Genomic DNA, 19149 nt, shown 5'->3' on the forward strand with positions numbered 1-19149 from the left:
TTCCTCCTTCTCTGCAGGCTCGTAGGTCAGCAGTCCTTCTTGTTTCTTCAGGTTGCAGGAATCTGATATCCTGGGATCTGGGGAGCCCCTAAATACTGAATTTAGGGGTGTGTTTAGGTCTGGGATGGCAGTAGCCAATGGCTACTGTCCTGGGGGGTGGCTACACCCTCTTTGTGCCTCCTCCCTGTGGGGAGGGAGGGGCACATCCCTAATCCTATTGGGGGAATCCTCAAAACTCAAGATGGAGGATTTCTCAAGGCAGGGGTCATCTCAGTTCAGGACACCTTGGGGGCTGTCCTGACTGGTGGGTGACTCCTCCTTGTTTTTCTTATTATCTCCTCCAGCCTTGCCGCCAAAAGTGGGGGCAGTGACCGGAGGGGCGGGCATCTCCACTAGCTGGGATGCCCTGGGGTGCTGTAACAAAAGGGGTGAGCCTTTGAGGCTCACCGCCAGGTGTTACAGTTCCTGCAGGGGGAAGTGAAAAGCACCTCCACCCAGTACAGGCTTTGTTCTTGGCCACAGAGTGACAAAGGAACTCTCCCCATGTGGCCAGCAACATGTCTGGTAGGCTGGCAGAAACTGGTCAGCCTACACTAGAAGTCGGGTAGGTATTCAGGGGGCATCTCTAGGATGCCCTCTGGGTGTATGTTACAATAAATTGCACACTGGCATCAGTATGCATTCATTGTGCTGAGAAGTTTGATACCAAACTTCCCAGTTTTCAGTGTAGTCATTATGGAACTGTGGAGTTCATGTTTGACAAACACCCATACCATATACTCTTATGGCTACCCTGCGCTTACAATGTCTAAGGTTTTTCTTAGACACTGTAGGGGCACAGTGCTCATGCACATATGCCCTCACCTGTGGTATAGTGCACCCTGCCTTAGGGCTGTAAGGCCTGCTAGAGGGGTGACTTACCTATGCCATAGGCAGTATGAGGTGGCATGGCACTCTGAGGGGAGTGCCATGTCGACTTAGTCATTTTCTCCCCACCAGCACAAACCAGCTGAGAGGCAGTGTGCATGAGCTGAGTGAGGGGTCCCCAGGGGGCATAAGACATGCTGCAGCCCTTAGAGACCTTCCGTGGCATCAGGGCCCTTGGTACCAGTTACAAGGGACTTACCTGAGTGCCAGGGTTGTGCCAATTGTGGAGACAAAGGTACAGTTTAGGGAAAGAACACTGGTGCTGGGGCCTGGTTAGCAGGGTCCCTGCACACTTTCAAATCATAACTTGGCATTAGCAAAGGCAAAAAGTCAGGGGGTAACCATGCCAAGGAGGCATTTCCTTACACAAACCTTACATTCTTTAGCAGAATGATCAGGCTAGAGGCAGTATATGCAGCCTCTATGTGGGTCTTCAGAATGAAGCCTTTTCTTTCCACGTGTGCTGCAGGCTCTAAAGAGACTTTCTCTATTTGTCAGACATTATGAAGATAAGGTCAGTCCAGAGGTGTTCTGAGTGTGAAAACACTCTAGTACAAATAAGTATGTATGATATGTAGTATTAAAATCTATTCCAAACAGGAAAAGAGTGAGCAGAGCTCAGTGAAGACTCTCGAGCAAAATTTAAAGACGCCAGAGTAATCCTTCGGACAATCCCGAAATTTGTTCCCAAAATACCATTGGACTTCCACATTAATGAGCCTTTGATCTTAAAGACTTTCTTCCCAAATCTGCCATCTCCAGCAGGAAAGGCTCTTCACTCGCTGGACATAAAAAGATGTATTAAGTTTTATTTGGAGAAAACCAAACACTTTCGCAAGTCCAAACAATTATTTGTCGCTTACTCCCATCTCAAAGCAGGGAATGATTCAAGCGCATCTATGAAAGTTCCAATACTGGAGTAACTGTGTATTCTTAAGAATCCGGGCACAGAGTGCCACACAAACAATGGTTCCTTCTGAAATAATTTACATACTATTCAACAACATTGGGCATCTGTAGTGTACTGAGTACATGTGTAGAACAGCAATCAATACCGTTTAATCAAAGGTGTCAGCAAAACAATGATTACCAAATTATTTGTTGAACAATTGTGGTCCATAAACTCAGACCACAAAATTTAGTACAATGAAAAAGACTGGGTGCTATAAAAACTTGTGAGTTGCTTAGGGAGACAAGTCCAAAACTATAGTTGTCAGCATGCTGATGTTACAAAGTTTCGCTTCTATAGCTGCCACGGTGAAGACTCAACCATACAAGAGACGAATTTGCCTTCTTTTCTTGGACTTGCTACCATTATCACTGATTGCTAAAATTTAACGGACTCACAGTTCCTTAACCCGCTCGGTGCCTTGGACGAGGTGGTCTTGTCCCAGCACACGGTTCCTGGGACAAGACCACCTCGTCCTGCACTGGGCCCACGGGGGAAGCGCTAGCGCTCCCCGTGAGCCCCCTACCCACACCCCCCGTCAGGGATGAAAGGGGAATCGCTTCCCCCTTTCACCTCTGACCCCCTCCACACCCTCAGTGACGTCTGATGATGTCAGCACACGATTGCGTGCTGACCTCATCGAGGTCGCCTCCCATCGCGCTGGAAGCATGCTTCCAGCGTGATGCGGACAAAAAATGCTAAGCATTTCTCTTCTGCTCGAGAGGAGGGGGGCAGGAGAGACATCGGAAAAAAGGAAAGGCTTTTCCTTTATTTCGATGTCATTTTGAGCATTTCTGCTGCCCGATCGCGATGCGATTGGGCAGAAGAAATGCCCATTAGACACCAGAGACTTGATTTTTTTTTAAATTTACTTAAGGGGAGCGGCCCCTTGGGCAAGGGTCGCTCCCTAGGGGGGCAAATAATTTTTAAGTCATTTCTGCCCCCCCCCGGGGGCAAAAATGCCCACTAGACACCAGGGAATTTTTTGGGATTATTATTTTGTTTTATTTTATGTGCAGGGAGCGATCCCTTGGGCAAGGGTCACTCCCTGGGGGGCAAAATTGTGCTTAGGCCATTTCTGCCCCCCCCCGGGGGCAGATCGACCTAATATAATTAGGCTGATCTCCCCGCAGGGGGGGGCAGAAATGCCCACTAGACACCAGGGGATTTATTTTTCTTTTATGTGCAGGGAGCGACCCCTTAGGCAAGGGTCGCTCCCTAGGGGGCCATATTATTTTTAGGTCCTTTCTGCCCCCGCCCCTGGGGGCAGAAATGGACACTAGACACCTGGGAATTTTGGGGAAATTTGTTTTTCTTTTATGTGCAGGGAGCGACCCCTTGGGCAAGGTTCGCACCCTTGGGGGCCATATTATTTTTAGGCCATTTCTATAATTAGGCCGATCTGCCTCCTGGGGGGGCAGAAACCTCTAGACACCAGTATATATATCTGAATTTACATTATGTTTTTATGTATGGGGAGCGACCCCGTAGGCAAGGGTCGCTCCCCTGGGTGGCAAATTGTATTTAGGCCATTTCTGCCCCTCTTGGGGGCAGATCAGCCAATTTTTGTTAGGCCAATCTGCCCCCAAGGGGGGGCAGAAACCATTAGACACCAGGGATTGGTCTGTGTGTGTGTGTTTTGTTTGGGGCGGGGCAGCCCCCTTGGGCAAGGGTCGCTCCCTATGGGGACACATTACTGTTGGCCATATCTTCCCCAGTTGGGGGCATATTGGACTATTTTTGGAAGGCCCATCTGCCCCCAAGGGGGGCAGAAAGCTCACCAGAGACCAAAGAAGATTTTTTTTTCAAAATAAGAGGGTGGGGTTATGGCCATACCCCCATCCCAAATAAATGGGGCCAAAGTAATTCTGCCCACCAGTGGGCAGATGGGGCAATTACACCGATCCACACCCCGGGGGGCAGAAAGTCTACTAGATGCCATGAAATAAAAAAATTAAATAAAAAAATAGTGGGGTGGTGACTACCAACCAGTATGGGCCTGGTTATGCCCTCACCCGAACTGAAGGGGCTAACAGTCATTCAGCTCTCCCTCTCACACTAAAACATCTTATCCCATGGCAAGCAAGAGGACTATTGATTTTTTTGTTTTACATTTGGGCCATGTGAGCTTAATAATTCTCAAAATCGTCCCACTTGGAATAGTGAGGGACGCACTTTTTTTTTTTTTTTTTTTTTTTTTTTTTTTTAACTTTGGGACGCTGCCATGTAGAAATATCCACGGGACCTAGACAGGTCTGAAAACTAAACATCTAGTTGATTCCAGGGTGGTGTGGGTCACATGCACCCCACACCATTTCCTTACCCACAATGCCCTGCAAACCTGCAACTTTGCAGGAAAGCACACATTTTTCCCACATTTTTGTGATGGAACCTTCCGGAATCTGCAGGAATCCACAAAATTCCTACCACCCAGCATTGTCCCTCTATACCGATAAAATTTCTGCTGCACTTGTCAGCCTAAAAATGTTTAGTTTCAAACTGCCCTTTTGGACCTACTTTGGTTCCCCCTCAATTTCGACGTGTTGCTGGCTCTTCCCTGTCACAAACAATTGGCCCACCTACACAAGTGAAATATCATTTTTACCAGGAGACTAAGGGGAACGTTGGGTGGTAGGAAATTTGTCCTGGTGCAGTGATCCCACACAGAAATGTGGGAAAAATTTGATTTTTTTCAGCTAAATTTGAGGTTTGCTGAGGATTCTGGGTAAGAAAACATTGGGGATCTACGCAAGTCACACCTCCCTTGAATCCCACGGGTGTCTAGTTTTCAGAAATGTCTGGGTTTGGTAGGTTTCCCTAGATGGCTGCTGAGCCAATGGACAAAAAACGCAGGTGCCGTACACTTATACCACCCACCCCCACCCCCTCCCACCCCACCCCCCTCACCCCACCCCCCCCCTCACCCCCAGCAAAAACAGGTAGTTTTCTATTTGATAATTTTGATGTGTCCAGATGGTGTTTTGGGGCATTTCCTGTTGCGAGCAAAAGGCCGAAGGAAAGGATCGGAATAAGCTCTTCATAACCTGCTTTATCAGCCGATGAGACCAGAGAGACGGTTCTTTGGCTGGCCTCCTATATCTGGAGATAGCACCTAAGTGGACCTTAATGGAAGCATGGACGAGACCAGACGTCGCCAGCTGGAGAAGGTACGGTAAAACCTGTGCTGGAGGAGATGTAAGCGGATGAACACCATTCGCAGAACACCATAAACAAAACCGCTTCCATTTTAATGTATATGTCTCATTGGTGCTGTCTGCCCAAGGTTTAGCTAAAACTGTTTGACAGTCTATGGGAATGTTTAGATGGCCGAATTCATTGGACTCAGGAGCCATGCACATAACCTGAGATGTTTGGGATCCGGATGGCTCACTTGGCCCTGGCTGATGGTGAGCAGGTCCAGAATGGATGCTAGCTTGATGAGAGGACACGAGGATAGCAACAGAAGCTCCGTGTACCACGCCTGACGTGGCCAAGCTGGAGCAATTAGAATTATCTGGCAAGGCTCCGATTTGATCTTGCTGATGACCTGAGGAAGAAGGGGTATCGGAGGAAAGGTGTAAGCAAAAATCCCTGACCATGCTATCGAAAGGGCATTTCCCCACGACCCTGGATGGGGATGCCAGCTTGCATAAAACCGGCATTTCGCGTTCTGAGACTTCGTGAAGAGGTCCAGGTTCAGTGTCCCGCACCTGCGGAAGACTGCATCCAGCGTTGTTTGGTTCAGTTCCCACTCGTGTGAGGATGTGCTCAGCCTGCTTAAAGAGTCTGCTGTGGTGTTGCTGACTCCTGGAAGATGTTCTGCCCGTATGTGCGCTGAATTCTGAATGCACCAGGTCCAGATGAGCTGAGCTTCTGTGGAGAGTAAACAAGACCGAGTTCCGCCTTGCTAGTTTATGTAGTGCATGGTGGTAGTATTGTCCGTCCCGACCAGCACTGACGAACCTCGGATTCTCAGTAGAAAAGCTTGTAGTGCAAGATAGGCAGCTCTGAGTTCGAGGAGGTTGATATGCAGCGTTGCATGAGAATTGGGCTATCTGCCGCTGACTTTCAGATCTTGCAGACATGCTCCCCATCCCTCCATCGAAGCATCCGTTGTGATGGTGAACGGAGGGATTTGATTCAGGAACTCCAGACCAACCGAAATGTCTGCAGGCGTTGACCACCACTGGAGGGAGTGAACCATTCTTGGCGTTATGTGAATGATTTCTCCGAAGGACCCTTGCGTCTGCTTCCACTGTTTGTCGAGCTCTTCCTGTAGAGGGCTTATCCGAAGATGATAGTGTGCAACTAGGTTGATACAGGAGGACATCATCCCCAGTAATGATTTGAACCTCCGAACTGAAAGATACTTTTTTGTTCGAACTAATTTTGCCATGGTCAAAAGCTTGAGTTGGCTTTCTTCTGCAGGAAAGGCTCTTGTAAGAGTTGTGTCCAATATAGCACGTAGAAACACTATCCTTCTGGTAGGCAGGAGCTGTGGCTTGTCTCCGTTGAGAGTGAGACCTAGTTGTTGGAAAAGACGTATTGAGGGAGTGACGTAGAGCAGAAATATTCAGAGCCTTTAGTAACCAATCGTCCAGATTTGGGAATACCTGGTGCTTGAGACGTCTCAGATATGCAGCCACTGGGGCTAAGCACTTTGTGAAAATCCTGGGGGGGGGGGATTTGGCCTGAAGGGTAGCACTCTGAACTGAAAGTGGTGGCCGGCTACCATGAATCTCAAGAGATTTCCTGTGCTTGGGGTGAATGGGAATGTGGAAATACACATCCTGAAGATCTAGGGAATCCATGAAGTCTCCTCCTGTTGAGAAGCTGTAGTACGTCCTTCAAAGTTACCATTCAAAAGGATTGTTTTTTTAGATATTTTTTGAGCTGCCTCAGATCTAGGATAGGTTTCCACTGACGGGACTTCTTTCTGATGGGGAAGAATCGAGAATAGAAACCTCTTCCTTGCTGTGAAGCGGGTACCATCTCTATCGCCCCTTTGGACAACATGCCTGCTATCTCTAGGAGAAGATGCAGATGTTGCTGGCGCTCCCAGGAAGGTGGAGTTTCGGAAGGCCTGGAAGTGAATTCTAGTAGATGGCCATGAGTTATGATGTCCAGAACCCACTTGTCACTTGTGATCTGATTCCAGCAACATAGATGACGGGACAAGGAGGGAGAGATAGCCGGGCCGTGGAGGCTGTCATTGCCTGCGTGAGGAATCCTTGGACTGTCTTCCCGATCTTCCTGTAGGAGGTGGTCTACTGTATGCAGCCTCCGGAGGCTGCCTTTGATGGTACTGGGGTCTGGATGACTGATACTGGGAAGAGTAGGGTGGATAGCGAAAGGACTGGGAGCCACCTCTAAAAGAGGAGTGGTCTCTACCCCTGGCTCCTCGAAAGGGAGTACGCATGTACTGTGGGGATCCCAACGACCTGGCAGTATCAGTATCAGACTTGATCGACTGAAGGGCATTGTCGACATGCTTGCCGAACAGGTCTTGGCCATCGTACGGAAGATCCAGGATCTTTGTTTGGACGTCTGGCCTGAAATTAGTGGCTTTGAGCCATCCTTGGTGCCTCAGGACGGCTGAACCAGCCAGAAGCCTAAATCCCATGGCCGCAATGTCGAGGGCGCAGTCAATTACTTCTGCAGATGTTTGCTGACCCTCTGTAATGATCTTCTTTGTGTCCGACTTGTTGGTATCCGAGCGTTCCTCTACAGAGTGGGAGATGTCAGACTACAGCTGCCTGCCGTACCTTCCCAGAAGTGCCAATGAATTTGCCGCACGGACCACAATTGCTGACATAGAAGAGAACCTCTTCCCGATTTTGTCCAGGTGCCTTCCATCCTTATCAGGAGGGGCAGATAAAGGCGCTGAAGGGTTCTTGGAGCGTCTCTGGGCAGCCTGGGAAACCACAGAGTCTGGCTTAGGGTGACTCACTAGGCATGCAGGAGCATCTTCTGTTGCCTTATATTTCTCGTCCAGCTTAGGTAACACCGCTGGTACTGTTGCCGGGTTTTTCATAATTTTTAGCCCTTGACTCCAGACATGGTCGATGATTGGGATAGCCCTAACTGATTTTCTGTGCGGCTCTTTAAAATCATACAGAAAGCAGTCTTGCTGCGTAGATGGATAATTGCAGTTCAAACCTCATGGCAGCTTTCTCTAAGAGGTTATGAAAAGAGCCAATATCCTCAGGAGGAGATTTGACTGCCAGTGGCTCCAGAGAAGGGGGTGCCAGGAGAACATACTCATCCCTTTCGTTCTGGTCGGATAAGTCTTCTCCTTCCTCTGCTGCTTCATCAGAAGAGGACTGGACCTGGGGACTCTGTGGAGCCTGAAGAGGAACTTGCGGTGTTGTAGGAAAAGCTGGCAGAGGTGCCGGAGTAGCTGGAGCAGAAACTGCTGGCGTGGGATCTTTCCTCGGTTGAGGGTAGAAGCGTTGTCTGTTATCCGCCAGCATAGCCTGGAGGTCGCACACAAGACCGGAGGGCAGATATACTGTTACCTGCTCTTGTGGAGCTGGGTCATAGTAGTGTTGGCCATAATACGAATCGACGTCCGAGTACTCCTGGCATTTCACGTGAAGCGGCGAAGGACTCCTGAATACTCCAAACATTGCATCTTGATCTGAGCCCTCATCATCTAAAAACCTAGATGGTAAGAGTATTGAAACTTTGCTCTGAGATGTAACAGGTGGTGTTACGCGAGCTTTTTAACCGGAGTATGTTGCGCAGGCTGACCCAGAAGTAGTGTAGATGGTCTTTGCCTCTGTATTGGAAGCAATCCTGGTGTTGAGGGCAAAAAAACACTTGTCGACGTGGGTGTTGACGATACCGTCATCGCTGGAAACATTGTCGCCGACGGTTGAACCGTCGACGAGAGTGTTGTCAACATAGGCATCGTCGGAATTGTCGTCGACGAAGGCATGGCCGACGGGTGTGTCATCAGCGAGAGAAGCGTTGACGAGATAGGGCGCCCTGTCGAAGATGATACTGCCGTCTACGAAGTTCCAGAAGCAGTTGCCGTCGACGTAGAGATGATTACCACCACTGGCGTCACCGATGAAACGGTCATCAACAAAGGTATTGTCGACGGAGCAGAGCTAGGCTTCTTGAATTTGTGAAGCACTTTAGGAGGAGAAGTGGCAGGCTCTGAAGAAGTTTTCTTTACTTTTTTTAAGGATTCTGCACCCAGTCTTTTCTTCTGTGGAGAGCCATGCTTTGATGTATTTTTCCTAGGTGGCTCTTGCCCCTCAGAACTTTCTTGTTTTCTTTTAAGAGGTGTTTTGGGGGCAGAAATAGAAGAGGCACTGTCCTCATCAGAGGCAGAGTGTCCAGTCTTACCTCTTTGCAGCCACAAAAGACGACCCTCCCTGTCCTTCAGGGTCTTGGTAGAAAACGTCCTGCAGATTTTGCAGTCCTTAGTCTTGTGGCTGGGGTACAGGCAGTAAATGCACTCCTCGTGTGGATCTTCCACATATAATCTCTTTTTTAGGCATGAGGCACAGGTTCTGAAAAGGCCTTTCTTTGGTGTCTCTGACATGGCAGCCAGTTTGAATCACTAGAGTAGATAGAAATATCCAAAAGCTGTAGAAACAGGTCTTCTGACAAAACAATTTGAGCAGAGCTCAAAGGAGACTCCTCAGCACAACGTGCGGTGGAAAATCTGAGGGAAGGCAGCTCCTCACAGGAGGTTCTAAATGGTGAGGCAATCTGATTGGCTCAAGTTTGAGTTTGGATCTATTTTACAAAATGACTAGGATGGGTTATTGTATTGGGGCGTACTTCATGTATTGTGTGCATACATCTTCAGGCCTGGTTATATATTCCACCGGGGACTCCAATCTCGACGGGGAAGTATTCAAGAATGTGAATCTATGAAAGTTCCAATACTGGAGTAATATTCCCACCCACATGCGGGGACCGTACAGCATATATAAACACACATGTATATACCTTAAATGTATATGTAAGAGTAAGAATCGTGTCTACAATTTTACTACATATATATCATATTCATGTGTAAGCAATCATGCTATCGCCGAGATATGCAAAGCGTCAACATGGAGACCGTTGCATACTTTTACAAGGCATTACTGTCAGATGCTAAGACAGACACTCAAGTGGGTCAGGCTTCTTTAAGAAATGTATTTATTTAGAAAGATTAAGCTGCTTCAGCTTCCCCCTCTTCATCCGCAGGGGTGTGGAATAGGCTTGCTAATCGATTCAGTGCTTATGACTATTGATGAGGATCCCCTGGAAGAGAAGGATAAGTTACTTACCTGTAAATCCTAGTTCTCTTCAGGAGAATCCTCATCAAAGTCATTAGCAACCCACCCTCCTCCCCGGACGTCATTCTGGAGGTTCAGCAGTTTACTCTTCTATCCTACTCTTCTCATCACCAAAAAAAAAAGTACTGACCTAACTGTGGCCCAACGGTCACCTCACTCTCACCTTTGAGGCATGGTGGGATACTGGAGGTTCTCAGGGCCTTAAAGGCACGGTACCAGTTTTTTGGTTCTGCTATGTTAATTGGGATGCAGCCTATTGGCTAATAATTCCTTTGTAGTTTCATTGCAGTTTTTCTCTCTATATGTGATTGCTAATACTTTCTATGCTCTCTTCTTTGATTGCACAAAGGTGTCAACTCTAGTTGAAGAGTTTTATTAAAGAAAAACTTTACAAAAATAAGAAATTTTTAGCCTGTTTGTCAACAGACTGCATGATTGCTCACACATGTGTATGATATATATATATACTATAATTCTAGACACAATTTTTACTCTTACATATACATTTAAGGTACAGACGTGTGTTTATATATGCTTCTGGGTCCCCGCACGTGGGCGGGAATATTCATTGCCTATGACCACTGATAAGGATCCCCCGGAAGAGAACCAAAAGTATCATGTGACCTGAAAATTTTACCATGTTACTGGAATTGTTTTTAGGTGTGGACACCTACGGCAATTGTTTTTTTTTTCATAAGAATTGACTAATGCTCATTTCTTTTTGGCTGTTTTTAAAATGAGCTCTGTAATGTGAATCAGTGGAATGCCACAGATTATTGCTACCAACGCTGAGCTATCTTTGCTGACACCCCACTTCTAGCCATATGCGACCAACTCAAAAAGCTGCTAGTGCTCCAAAAAGCAATTGCAAGAGGTGGGCCAAATTATATAGAAACATGGGCGGGATTGCATAAAACTGGTGTCACTGGAGCCAAATGTAGAACAGAACTTGTCAAAGCTGCCAGCATAGAACTATTAGGACCAAAGTCCATCAAAGGACAGAAGTAACTCCGGAGATCAGACTAGAGATTGGACCCAAATTTCACAATATTTAAAGCAATGGAGCATTGATGGCTTCGACCTGCATCATGCTTGAACTTGCATCTGGAAGTTCACTTTTGTTGTGGTCTGCACCCAAACACGATCGGAAGGGAGGTCAGAACCCTTACCCCCTTTCTCTACCCTGAGGAATTCTTCGCCATTGCTGATGACATCGCTTTTCCAAACTGGAAAGTACCAAAAGCGAATTAAAGTGTCAATGCTTCCCATCTTTGAAATTTTAAACCCACTCATCTGAAGGTTTGAACCCAAAACCTCCTTAGAATTCCCTCTGAAGTCACTGTGTCCATCATAGCAGAGAGTCGAAAGGCCTCTGCAACATAGGTTAAACCCACCCTGATGCAGGGAGAATGTGGATCTGACCTAGATGTCTGCCTACTGCTGGTCTTAAGGGGCTTGCACTCTGAATCTAGAGAATTTATTATCTGAAAAATTAGAATGAGGTATTGGAAAAAGAATGAAATGAACACCAAGCAAAACGCTCAGTCTTCTAGATCCAGGCATCTCTAGTGCACTGAAGAAATGCAACAGGTGTCACTGAGACAGGTGGTACCTTTAGGTGGTTAATGCACTAGTTCTGGTAAATTGTGTTGGTTATTTCATGGCTCTAGCTACTCAGGCACCCTCTAAAACTGAAAGGATAGACTGCTGAAAAACCTTTTGTATACAGTTGGATGCTAGTAATACATCTGTAATAAGCTTCTTCAAAGAAGACAAAATAGTTCTATATAATGTGTAGAACCTTTCAAACTGCAATAATCATTCAAAGGTTCATGATTATGACAAGTGTTTCATAACAGTGAATCTCTTTGTGCAGAAATGTGATTATAATCAAGATAACAGGGAAAAGAGTCCATATTTACTGACATTGTGGTCATTCACGGATAAATCTGTGAAGCAGACCTGTGAAGCAGCAGCAATAGCATCGAGATAAGCTAAAAAAGAAAATAAGTTACTTACCTGTAACTGTAGTTCTCCAGTATTGGTATCTTTCATAGATTCACATGCTTAAATCATTCCTTGTTGTCGAAGTGGGAGTCCCACGGTACTTAGAAAGCAGTAAAATTAAATTTACATTGAAGTTAATGCAAAATACATTCACTTGACTAGCTTATCAGTGTTATTATAAATGACCCAAAGTCCAGCCAATCAGGAAACAGCACCCTTCAGAACCCTCCCCACAGAGGCTCCAGTCTTTCAGATTTTCTACTGCACGTCATGTAAAGGGAGTCTCCCTGAGCTCTGCTCAGTTTAGAATTTACCTGACAGAATTCTACTGAATACTGTTGTTTACCTAGAGGACTGCGACTTCTACATCATGTCTACAGCCAAGAAAGATTTATTTCAACCCTGCAGCACCTGTGGAAAACTAAGGCTCCACTGTGAAGTCCCTCACAAAGACTGCATATACTGTCTTCACCCAGAACATAAGGTGAAAGATTGTAAGATTTTTCAAACCTTTCCTTACAACACCTTCAGAGACAGAGAGGCTAGGCTAGGCTCCTGCTTTGGCTGCAAAAGCGTACGTCCAAAGAGTACCCCCCTCTCTGATGATGCTGACGGAGACACTTCACAAAGATCTGTGGCAACCAAGTAAAAAAAGATTTTTACTGCTTTCTTAGTACCGTGGGACACCCACTTTGATGACAGGGAATGATTCAAGCATGTGAATCTATGAAAGAGACCCCAATACTGGAGCAACGGAGTTATTTCAAGAGATTATGACAAATGTAGAATGCACAGCATTCCCAGTCCCATAAAGGCATCATATCACAATTGAGACAGACAAATTAAGTGCTCCAATAAAATTACATTAAACACTGCGTCAGAATAAATGTGACAGATATCTTACACGTAGCATGTTTAATATTTGACGTGTTCTTTTGTTCCACCTTTTTTCCTCACTGTCTTGTTCAATTTCCATGGAATCCTGCCAGGTAAAAAGAAGAAATTGTTGCTAACAAAATCCTGCTTCATAATGCACCATAAACATCTGTTAAATAGGCCTCTTTATTGTGAATAAAATAATATTTTGGTTAAAGCTAAATCTAGAATTTAATGTTTATTGAAAACAGTAGCACAAACATGACTTGTTTCTTCCTTCATGCTGCCATAACAAAATAAAAGCACAAACATCTTAAAGCTACACTTTCATATCTGCAGCGATACATGAAGCAAAAATAACTTTCCATAACTACAGCGCTCTCATGCACAGGGTATCCTCAGCATAAGACTTAGAAAAGGATTGTTCAGCATCTTCATACCAACAGATGCCAATGATGCCAATTAAAGTGTACATGTCTGTAGGATAAGAAGATATGGCAATGTCTTCTATAGACAACAAACTAGAACTCAGAACTCTTGAGAGTACAATATGAGAAATCTATTCACTGATTTCATTCAATTGTCCTGTATTTCTTGTCTATGGTCTATTTTCTGAATTCAAGCTCTGCTCTAACACTATGTAGCTCTCTATAACAGAATCTTTTTCTCCCCATTAATTTATTTCAACAGTTTTACATAGTACTCACACATTAGTTAAAGTTTGAGTGAGTTTTACAATTATCAGTTGCAATACAATTGCATTGACAAGTGACATAAGCGCTAGGGAGGATAGCAGATCCGAACTAATTTAGGTACAGCAAAAACAAATGAGCTTTAAAAAAAAAAAAAAAAAAAAAGGTCTGGATGTCAATAAGCGAAGGTTTGATGACTAATTCCATTAATAGAACATTACGTAAAGCAGTTGTTACTCCAGAAAAAGACTAGTGTTGGGCTTGGGTTATTACACTCTAAAATAATTTTAATTATTTAGAGAGAATGCTTCTAACTCTTATCCATCCAGGTTCTTGGCCAGATAGTACAACATATTCAAGTGAAGAACCTTATAAGCCACATAGGAACATTTAAAGTAGACATTGTCTTCAATCAGTGAATATGGAAAGCCAGCTAGAATTTAGAAAACAGTCAAAACTTTTGGTTAAAGATAGGAGTCTTTGCTGTGGCCTGTAAAATGGATTTAAAATAGTTGAGCGGGGTTTCAAACATGAAAATACTAATGGCATTGTTAATGTCCAAGTGTAGATATGAAATCCGTTACATGTAAAATCCACTTTAGAAGCACTGTTAGCTTTCATATATTTGAATGCTTGAATCCTTTTTTCGGTCATCAGGATGCGAATCCCAGGGAACTCTCAATAGCAGTTAACAGTGTTAAAATGACCATGGGCATCAACAATGTTTGTTTAGTAGCACACCAACCTAATTAGAAACAACCAAAACTACAGCCAATAAGGTAAATTACTGAGCTCTCATATGCCACTAGAGGCCACCATAGCTCAGATTTCATAGCACAAGTTTGTAGAACATAAAAGAGAAGTGCAAGTCTATAACAGGGGAGGACGAAGGGCTGTTTGTGAATACATAAAAGATACCAATGATGGAGAACTGGAATTACAGGTTAATATCTAACTGCTTCTCCAGCTTTGAATCTTTCATATACTCACATACTTGCCTACTTTTTCATGTCACTGCACAGTAAATGTCCTGCAGACACACTCCGGCATACACAGCACCTGTTACCATGCTTCTGGTAGCATGCATCCTCACTCTACACTACAGTAGACACTGCCTTGTTGTGGCAGAAAATGATGCAGGCCGACAGCCAACATATGATGCACAGTTTGGAGAAGGGCAGCCTTTTCCTGGAAGGTCGAAAGAGAGAAATAATTGTACTGAAGCACATACGTCCTTGGTTTTGCCCACACAGAACCTGATGCACCTGCGTCCACTGAAGTGGATGGGTTAGAAACCAAACATCACAGGATGCCAAGTCATTCTATTGAAAGTCTGTAGAGACTTTTGGAATGATACTTGGGTTTGTCCATAACATCACTGTCTCTTTGGTGAAACAAAGCTATGGCTCCTTCATGGTGAACACCTGTCATTTAACTCTGCTGAAGGAAGAGCGAGCAGAAATGTGGTCTTCCATGAAAGGAATTTCCAGTGCACACTATAGCAAATGGGTTTTGCCCATTGAGACCACTAGGATTTTTTCTTTTGAGTACCAGTTGATTTTACTTTTACTGTGAACAAGTCTCACTCACTGTAAATTCCTGATAACTGGTCTGAGCTTATTACCCGCAGCCTCTGCTTGTTAAGATAAGGCCGATGCTGCACATTGAGGGCAAGAGGCACTTGAACGGTTACGCATTAGCACACAAGTGTGCAGCCTGCAGATTTGAGACTACAACTGCGCACAGCCAGGTATTGACGCATCAGTAGCCTGCTGAAGAAGGAATTTAATAAGGATTGGCACTGACCTGTGGTGGGCCTTATAAAGAAAAGGCATTCATAGTGTAAGTCTGCAGTGAAGAGTGGAAAATCAATGGTGTTTTAACTGTATTATACATTATAGGCAAAATCTGCCTAAAGTACAGCTTCTCTCCACTCAAGCCAAAAGTGTCCAGCATATCTATATGATGAAAAACATGCACCCAGAATTTTAATCTGCATTCCCCATTAATCCACATGGGACTTCGAGAATTTTCATATTTCTCAGGCTCGGCTCATAATCCGATTCACGGACCCCTCCATTAATGAGCCCAGATTTGCCTTTTGAGGAGCGAAAACTTAGGGAAACAACTGTATTCCACTAAATTCCCCTGGGGATGTCTAAATCCCCATGTGTTGACTGAAATGGAAGGGTAGTACGTCCATCCCCATCCCCTCCCAGGCTCTTTGGGGGTCGCACTAGCCTCCAGTCTCCCTGTCTGTGACCAAGCATGGCACCTACTGCTAGTAGAGAGGAGGATGCTTCAACTCGGAGGGAGCAGAGAGATGTGCTGAGTGCAGGGTGCCAGTGAGGTCGCAGGGGATTTTGGGCTTCTCCAATGATTTGTCCAACTGGGGCGTCCCGGGCGTATCAGTGAACCAAGTAAAGAAAAAAGAAAAAAGGCAGCGAGAGAGAAAAGGAAGTAATGAAGGCGCTTTATTCTCTGCTCCAAAATTCACCATAAATCTCAGGGGACATTGAATTTATGACTTCCAAGAACGATTTAATGGTTATAAAGCATTCCCACAACTCAAGGTTTTGCTCTCGAGCTCGGAGTATCAGGACTCCTTGTTTTTGGTACTATGGCTGCATTTTGTAGCCAGTTGACAGTAAAGAAATACTCTGACACACACTGATGAACAATGTGTGCAATGCTTATAATAAAAGTATTTGAAGATGCTTATTGTCTTTATGGGTTGTACTGGTGCTATAATAGAAAATCATAACATGTGGCTATTTTATTAATAAGGTGACACCCCACCAAAGCCAGTAGGCCTGCCTTATATACAGTGACACCCCCTTAAATTGTGATGCTGATTCTGGCATGGGTGGAGGTACTGTGATTATGGAGTTCAGGACCTGCCTATGGCTGAAATGTGATAGGAGGGTGTCACCAAAGGAACTTCTATCTCCCTGAATGTATATTATTTGTAATTTAATGTGTATTTCGTAGTACTGGTGCAACAAAAGTACTTTTCCTATTTAAAAGAAAAATCACGGTCTAGATAATTTATTAAGTGTGTTGTTGCGTGTGAATGAATTGTGACTGCTAGCCCACATCACCTCTCCTGAAAAGGCCTTGGACTTTGCTGCTTCGTTACCATGAGAGAGTCAAGTAAAAGTTCCCAGCAAAGAGACCCTATTATTGTTAAGGACTCAAATCTTTTGCAACTAATAACCCAATTTCTTACATGCACCATGCATGGATTCGTATGGAGGCAGCATGAGTTGGTTCAACATACTGTTTAGCTTCCATGGAAATGCAAGGTGTCTAACAGGAGGAAAAGCCCTAAAAAGCCCTTTCACAAATTGCCTTATAACTCTGTGAGCGGAAAGGTAAGGAAGGATCTGGAGAATTTTGGAATCTTCAAATTGCTGCAAAGTGAAGCCTAATCGATGAATACTTGAGACCATTCTTAGCTAGCTCTAGTAAGTATAGGAACGCTGGAGGGAGATTGGGTTAAAGCCTTTATTTTAGCAATGAGTAAAGAATCTTTAACACTTAGCATTGTAGATTTTAGTTGCGAAAGACGTATGTGCCTGTGCCATGATGTCTCTGCAGTCTGAAGGGATATTCAGATGCCTGTAGTCAGGAATCATGCAGTCAGGCTCAGTGACTTGAAGTTGTGATGAAGAATCTCTGATCTTTTTCGGAAATAAGCCTAGAGTGATGTTTAACCAGATTAGTGAGTTTATGGACAGCCGCAAAATGTTGCAGTACTAAAAACTGATGTGGCCATGCTGGAGCAATGAAGGAACACTGTTCGTCCTGGGCCATCCTCGGCACACTCAGGATGATGGAAAATGGAGGAATAGCATAATCAAAGACGTCTAAATGTTTTCAAAAGACCATTGCCCACGAACACTTGTTAACAGCACCTGCTGGCATTTTAACAGCATTTTTTGTTCTCTAGGGTGGCAAAAAAAGCTATGGCTGGCTGGTCCCACTTTCAGAAGATTTATTCTGTGTGATTCTGTTTGAATTCCCGTTAATAGCAATCTGAAAGGGTGCAGCTGAGCTCAACGACCTGTTTGTTTTGGCATCCCAGAAGATTTTCTACTTCAACGATCGTCTCAGTGGTCATGGCTCAGTAAACAAGTATCTAAGCATGAGAACAGTACTTCGCTCTTTATTGCTTTGCAATGTAGTACATCACAGTTGTTTTATCTGTCCAGAACATCATGAGCTGTTTTGATAATCTTGGAAGGAAAATACTGCAAAAGCCTTGACTGACTGACTAACTGAAGAACGTGTATGTGGAGATTACATACTGCTTCTGTCCAAGACCTCTCATGGACAGCACTTACATCTGTGTGCATCTTTCAGTGATGCATCTTTAGTCATGGTTATTCTATTTCATTAATGCTGGAAAAGAAGACCTATGCCACTGTGTGAGGCAAGCCTCTCCAGTTGACAGTGCAGAATTGGCCCAAGGAATTGCATGTTGTCACAGGATATGGGGGGGGGGGGGGGGGGGGGGGACTTCTCAGTGTTCAGAGTATGTCCTAGTTCTTAGAATAGGAATAGGTAGCTGCAGGCAGCTGGGGAGGTACAAGACTTCCTCTAATAGAGCTTTTCCGTCTTTGAAGGAAAGCAGCTCCTGACACCAGCCATTTTGTAAAGATCGGGGGCACTGACTTCATTACATGCCCTGAACCGACAGTGCTGCAAACACCATTGAAAATCACAAGCAGTCTATGATTTGACTGTCTAGGAAGTGAAAATATACATTCTGAACATCAAGGGAGGTGCAGTTACTCCACTACCTGAAATATCAGCAGAGATTCCTAGAGGGTTGGAAGGAATGTTTTTTCCAGGAATTTATTTAAATTCTAAAGTTCCAGTATTGGCCTCTCCTGGCCTGATTTTTCTTCAATAGAAAATAAATCTAGAGAATAATTCATTATTAGTCCAGTGTTTTTTTTTATTTTTATTATTATTATTTTTTTTTTAAGAACTTTTCTTTAAGGAGAGGCTCTTCCTACAAGTGCAGAGTATGCTTTTTTCTGGGCATATGATTTCTGCATAAATTTCGGATTGCGTCCAGACTGCATTATTCAACACACCCAGCAATATGTATAGTTATTGATTCCCAAGTGAAGGCCAAACCAAAGAGACTCCTTCCAACTGGAAGGACTAGGGCAGAAGAACAAGTTACTTACCTTCGGTAACGCTTTTTCTTGTGGATACAATAGCTACCTGTGGATTCCTTACCTTATGAATTCTCCCATGTGCCAGCATTTGGCGGGAAATCTTCTTCCCAGCTCTCCACGTCGATGAGGATGTCACAATTGCACAGCTTCACGTAACTCTGTCTGACGTCACCGTGCCAATAAGAGGTCCTCGCCGGCGTGCT

The 19149-nt window shown here is 44.7% G+C and overlaps 1 protein-coding gene across 1 annotated transcript in view; it reads right to left on the minus strand.

The window, feature by feature from the left end:
* RAD21L1 (RAD21 cohesin complex component like 1) overlaps positions 1-19149 on the minus strand; it is a 1043689-nt gene that overhangs the window by 97426 nt on the left and 927114 nt on the right. The window contains exon 13 of the mRNA XM_069243305.1: positions 13091-13168. Coding sequence (XP_069099406.1) covers positions 13091-13168 — 78 coding nt within the window. The remainder of the gene's footprint in view (positions 1-13090; positions 13169-19149) is intronic.

This window comes from Pleurodeles waltl, chromosome 7 (assembly GCF_031143425.1).
Source record: "Pleurodeles waltl isolate 20211129_DDA chromosome 7, aPleWal1.hap1.20221129, whole genome shotgun sequence".
NCBI lineage: Eukaryota > Metazoa > Chordata > Amphibia > Caudata > Salamandridae > Pleurodeles > Pleurodeles waltl.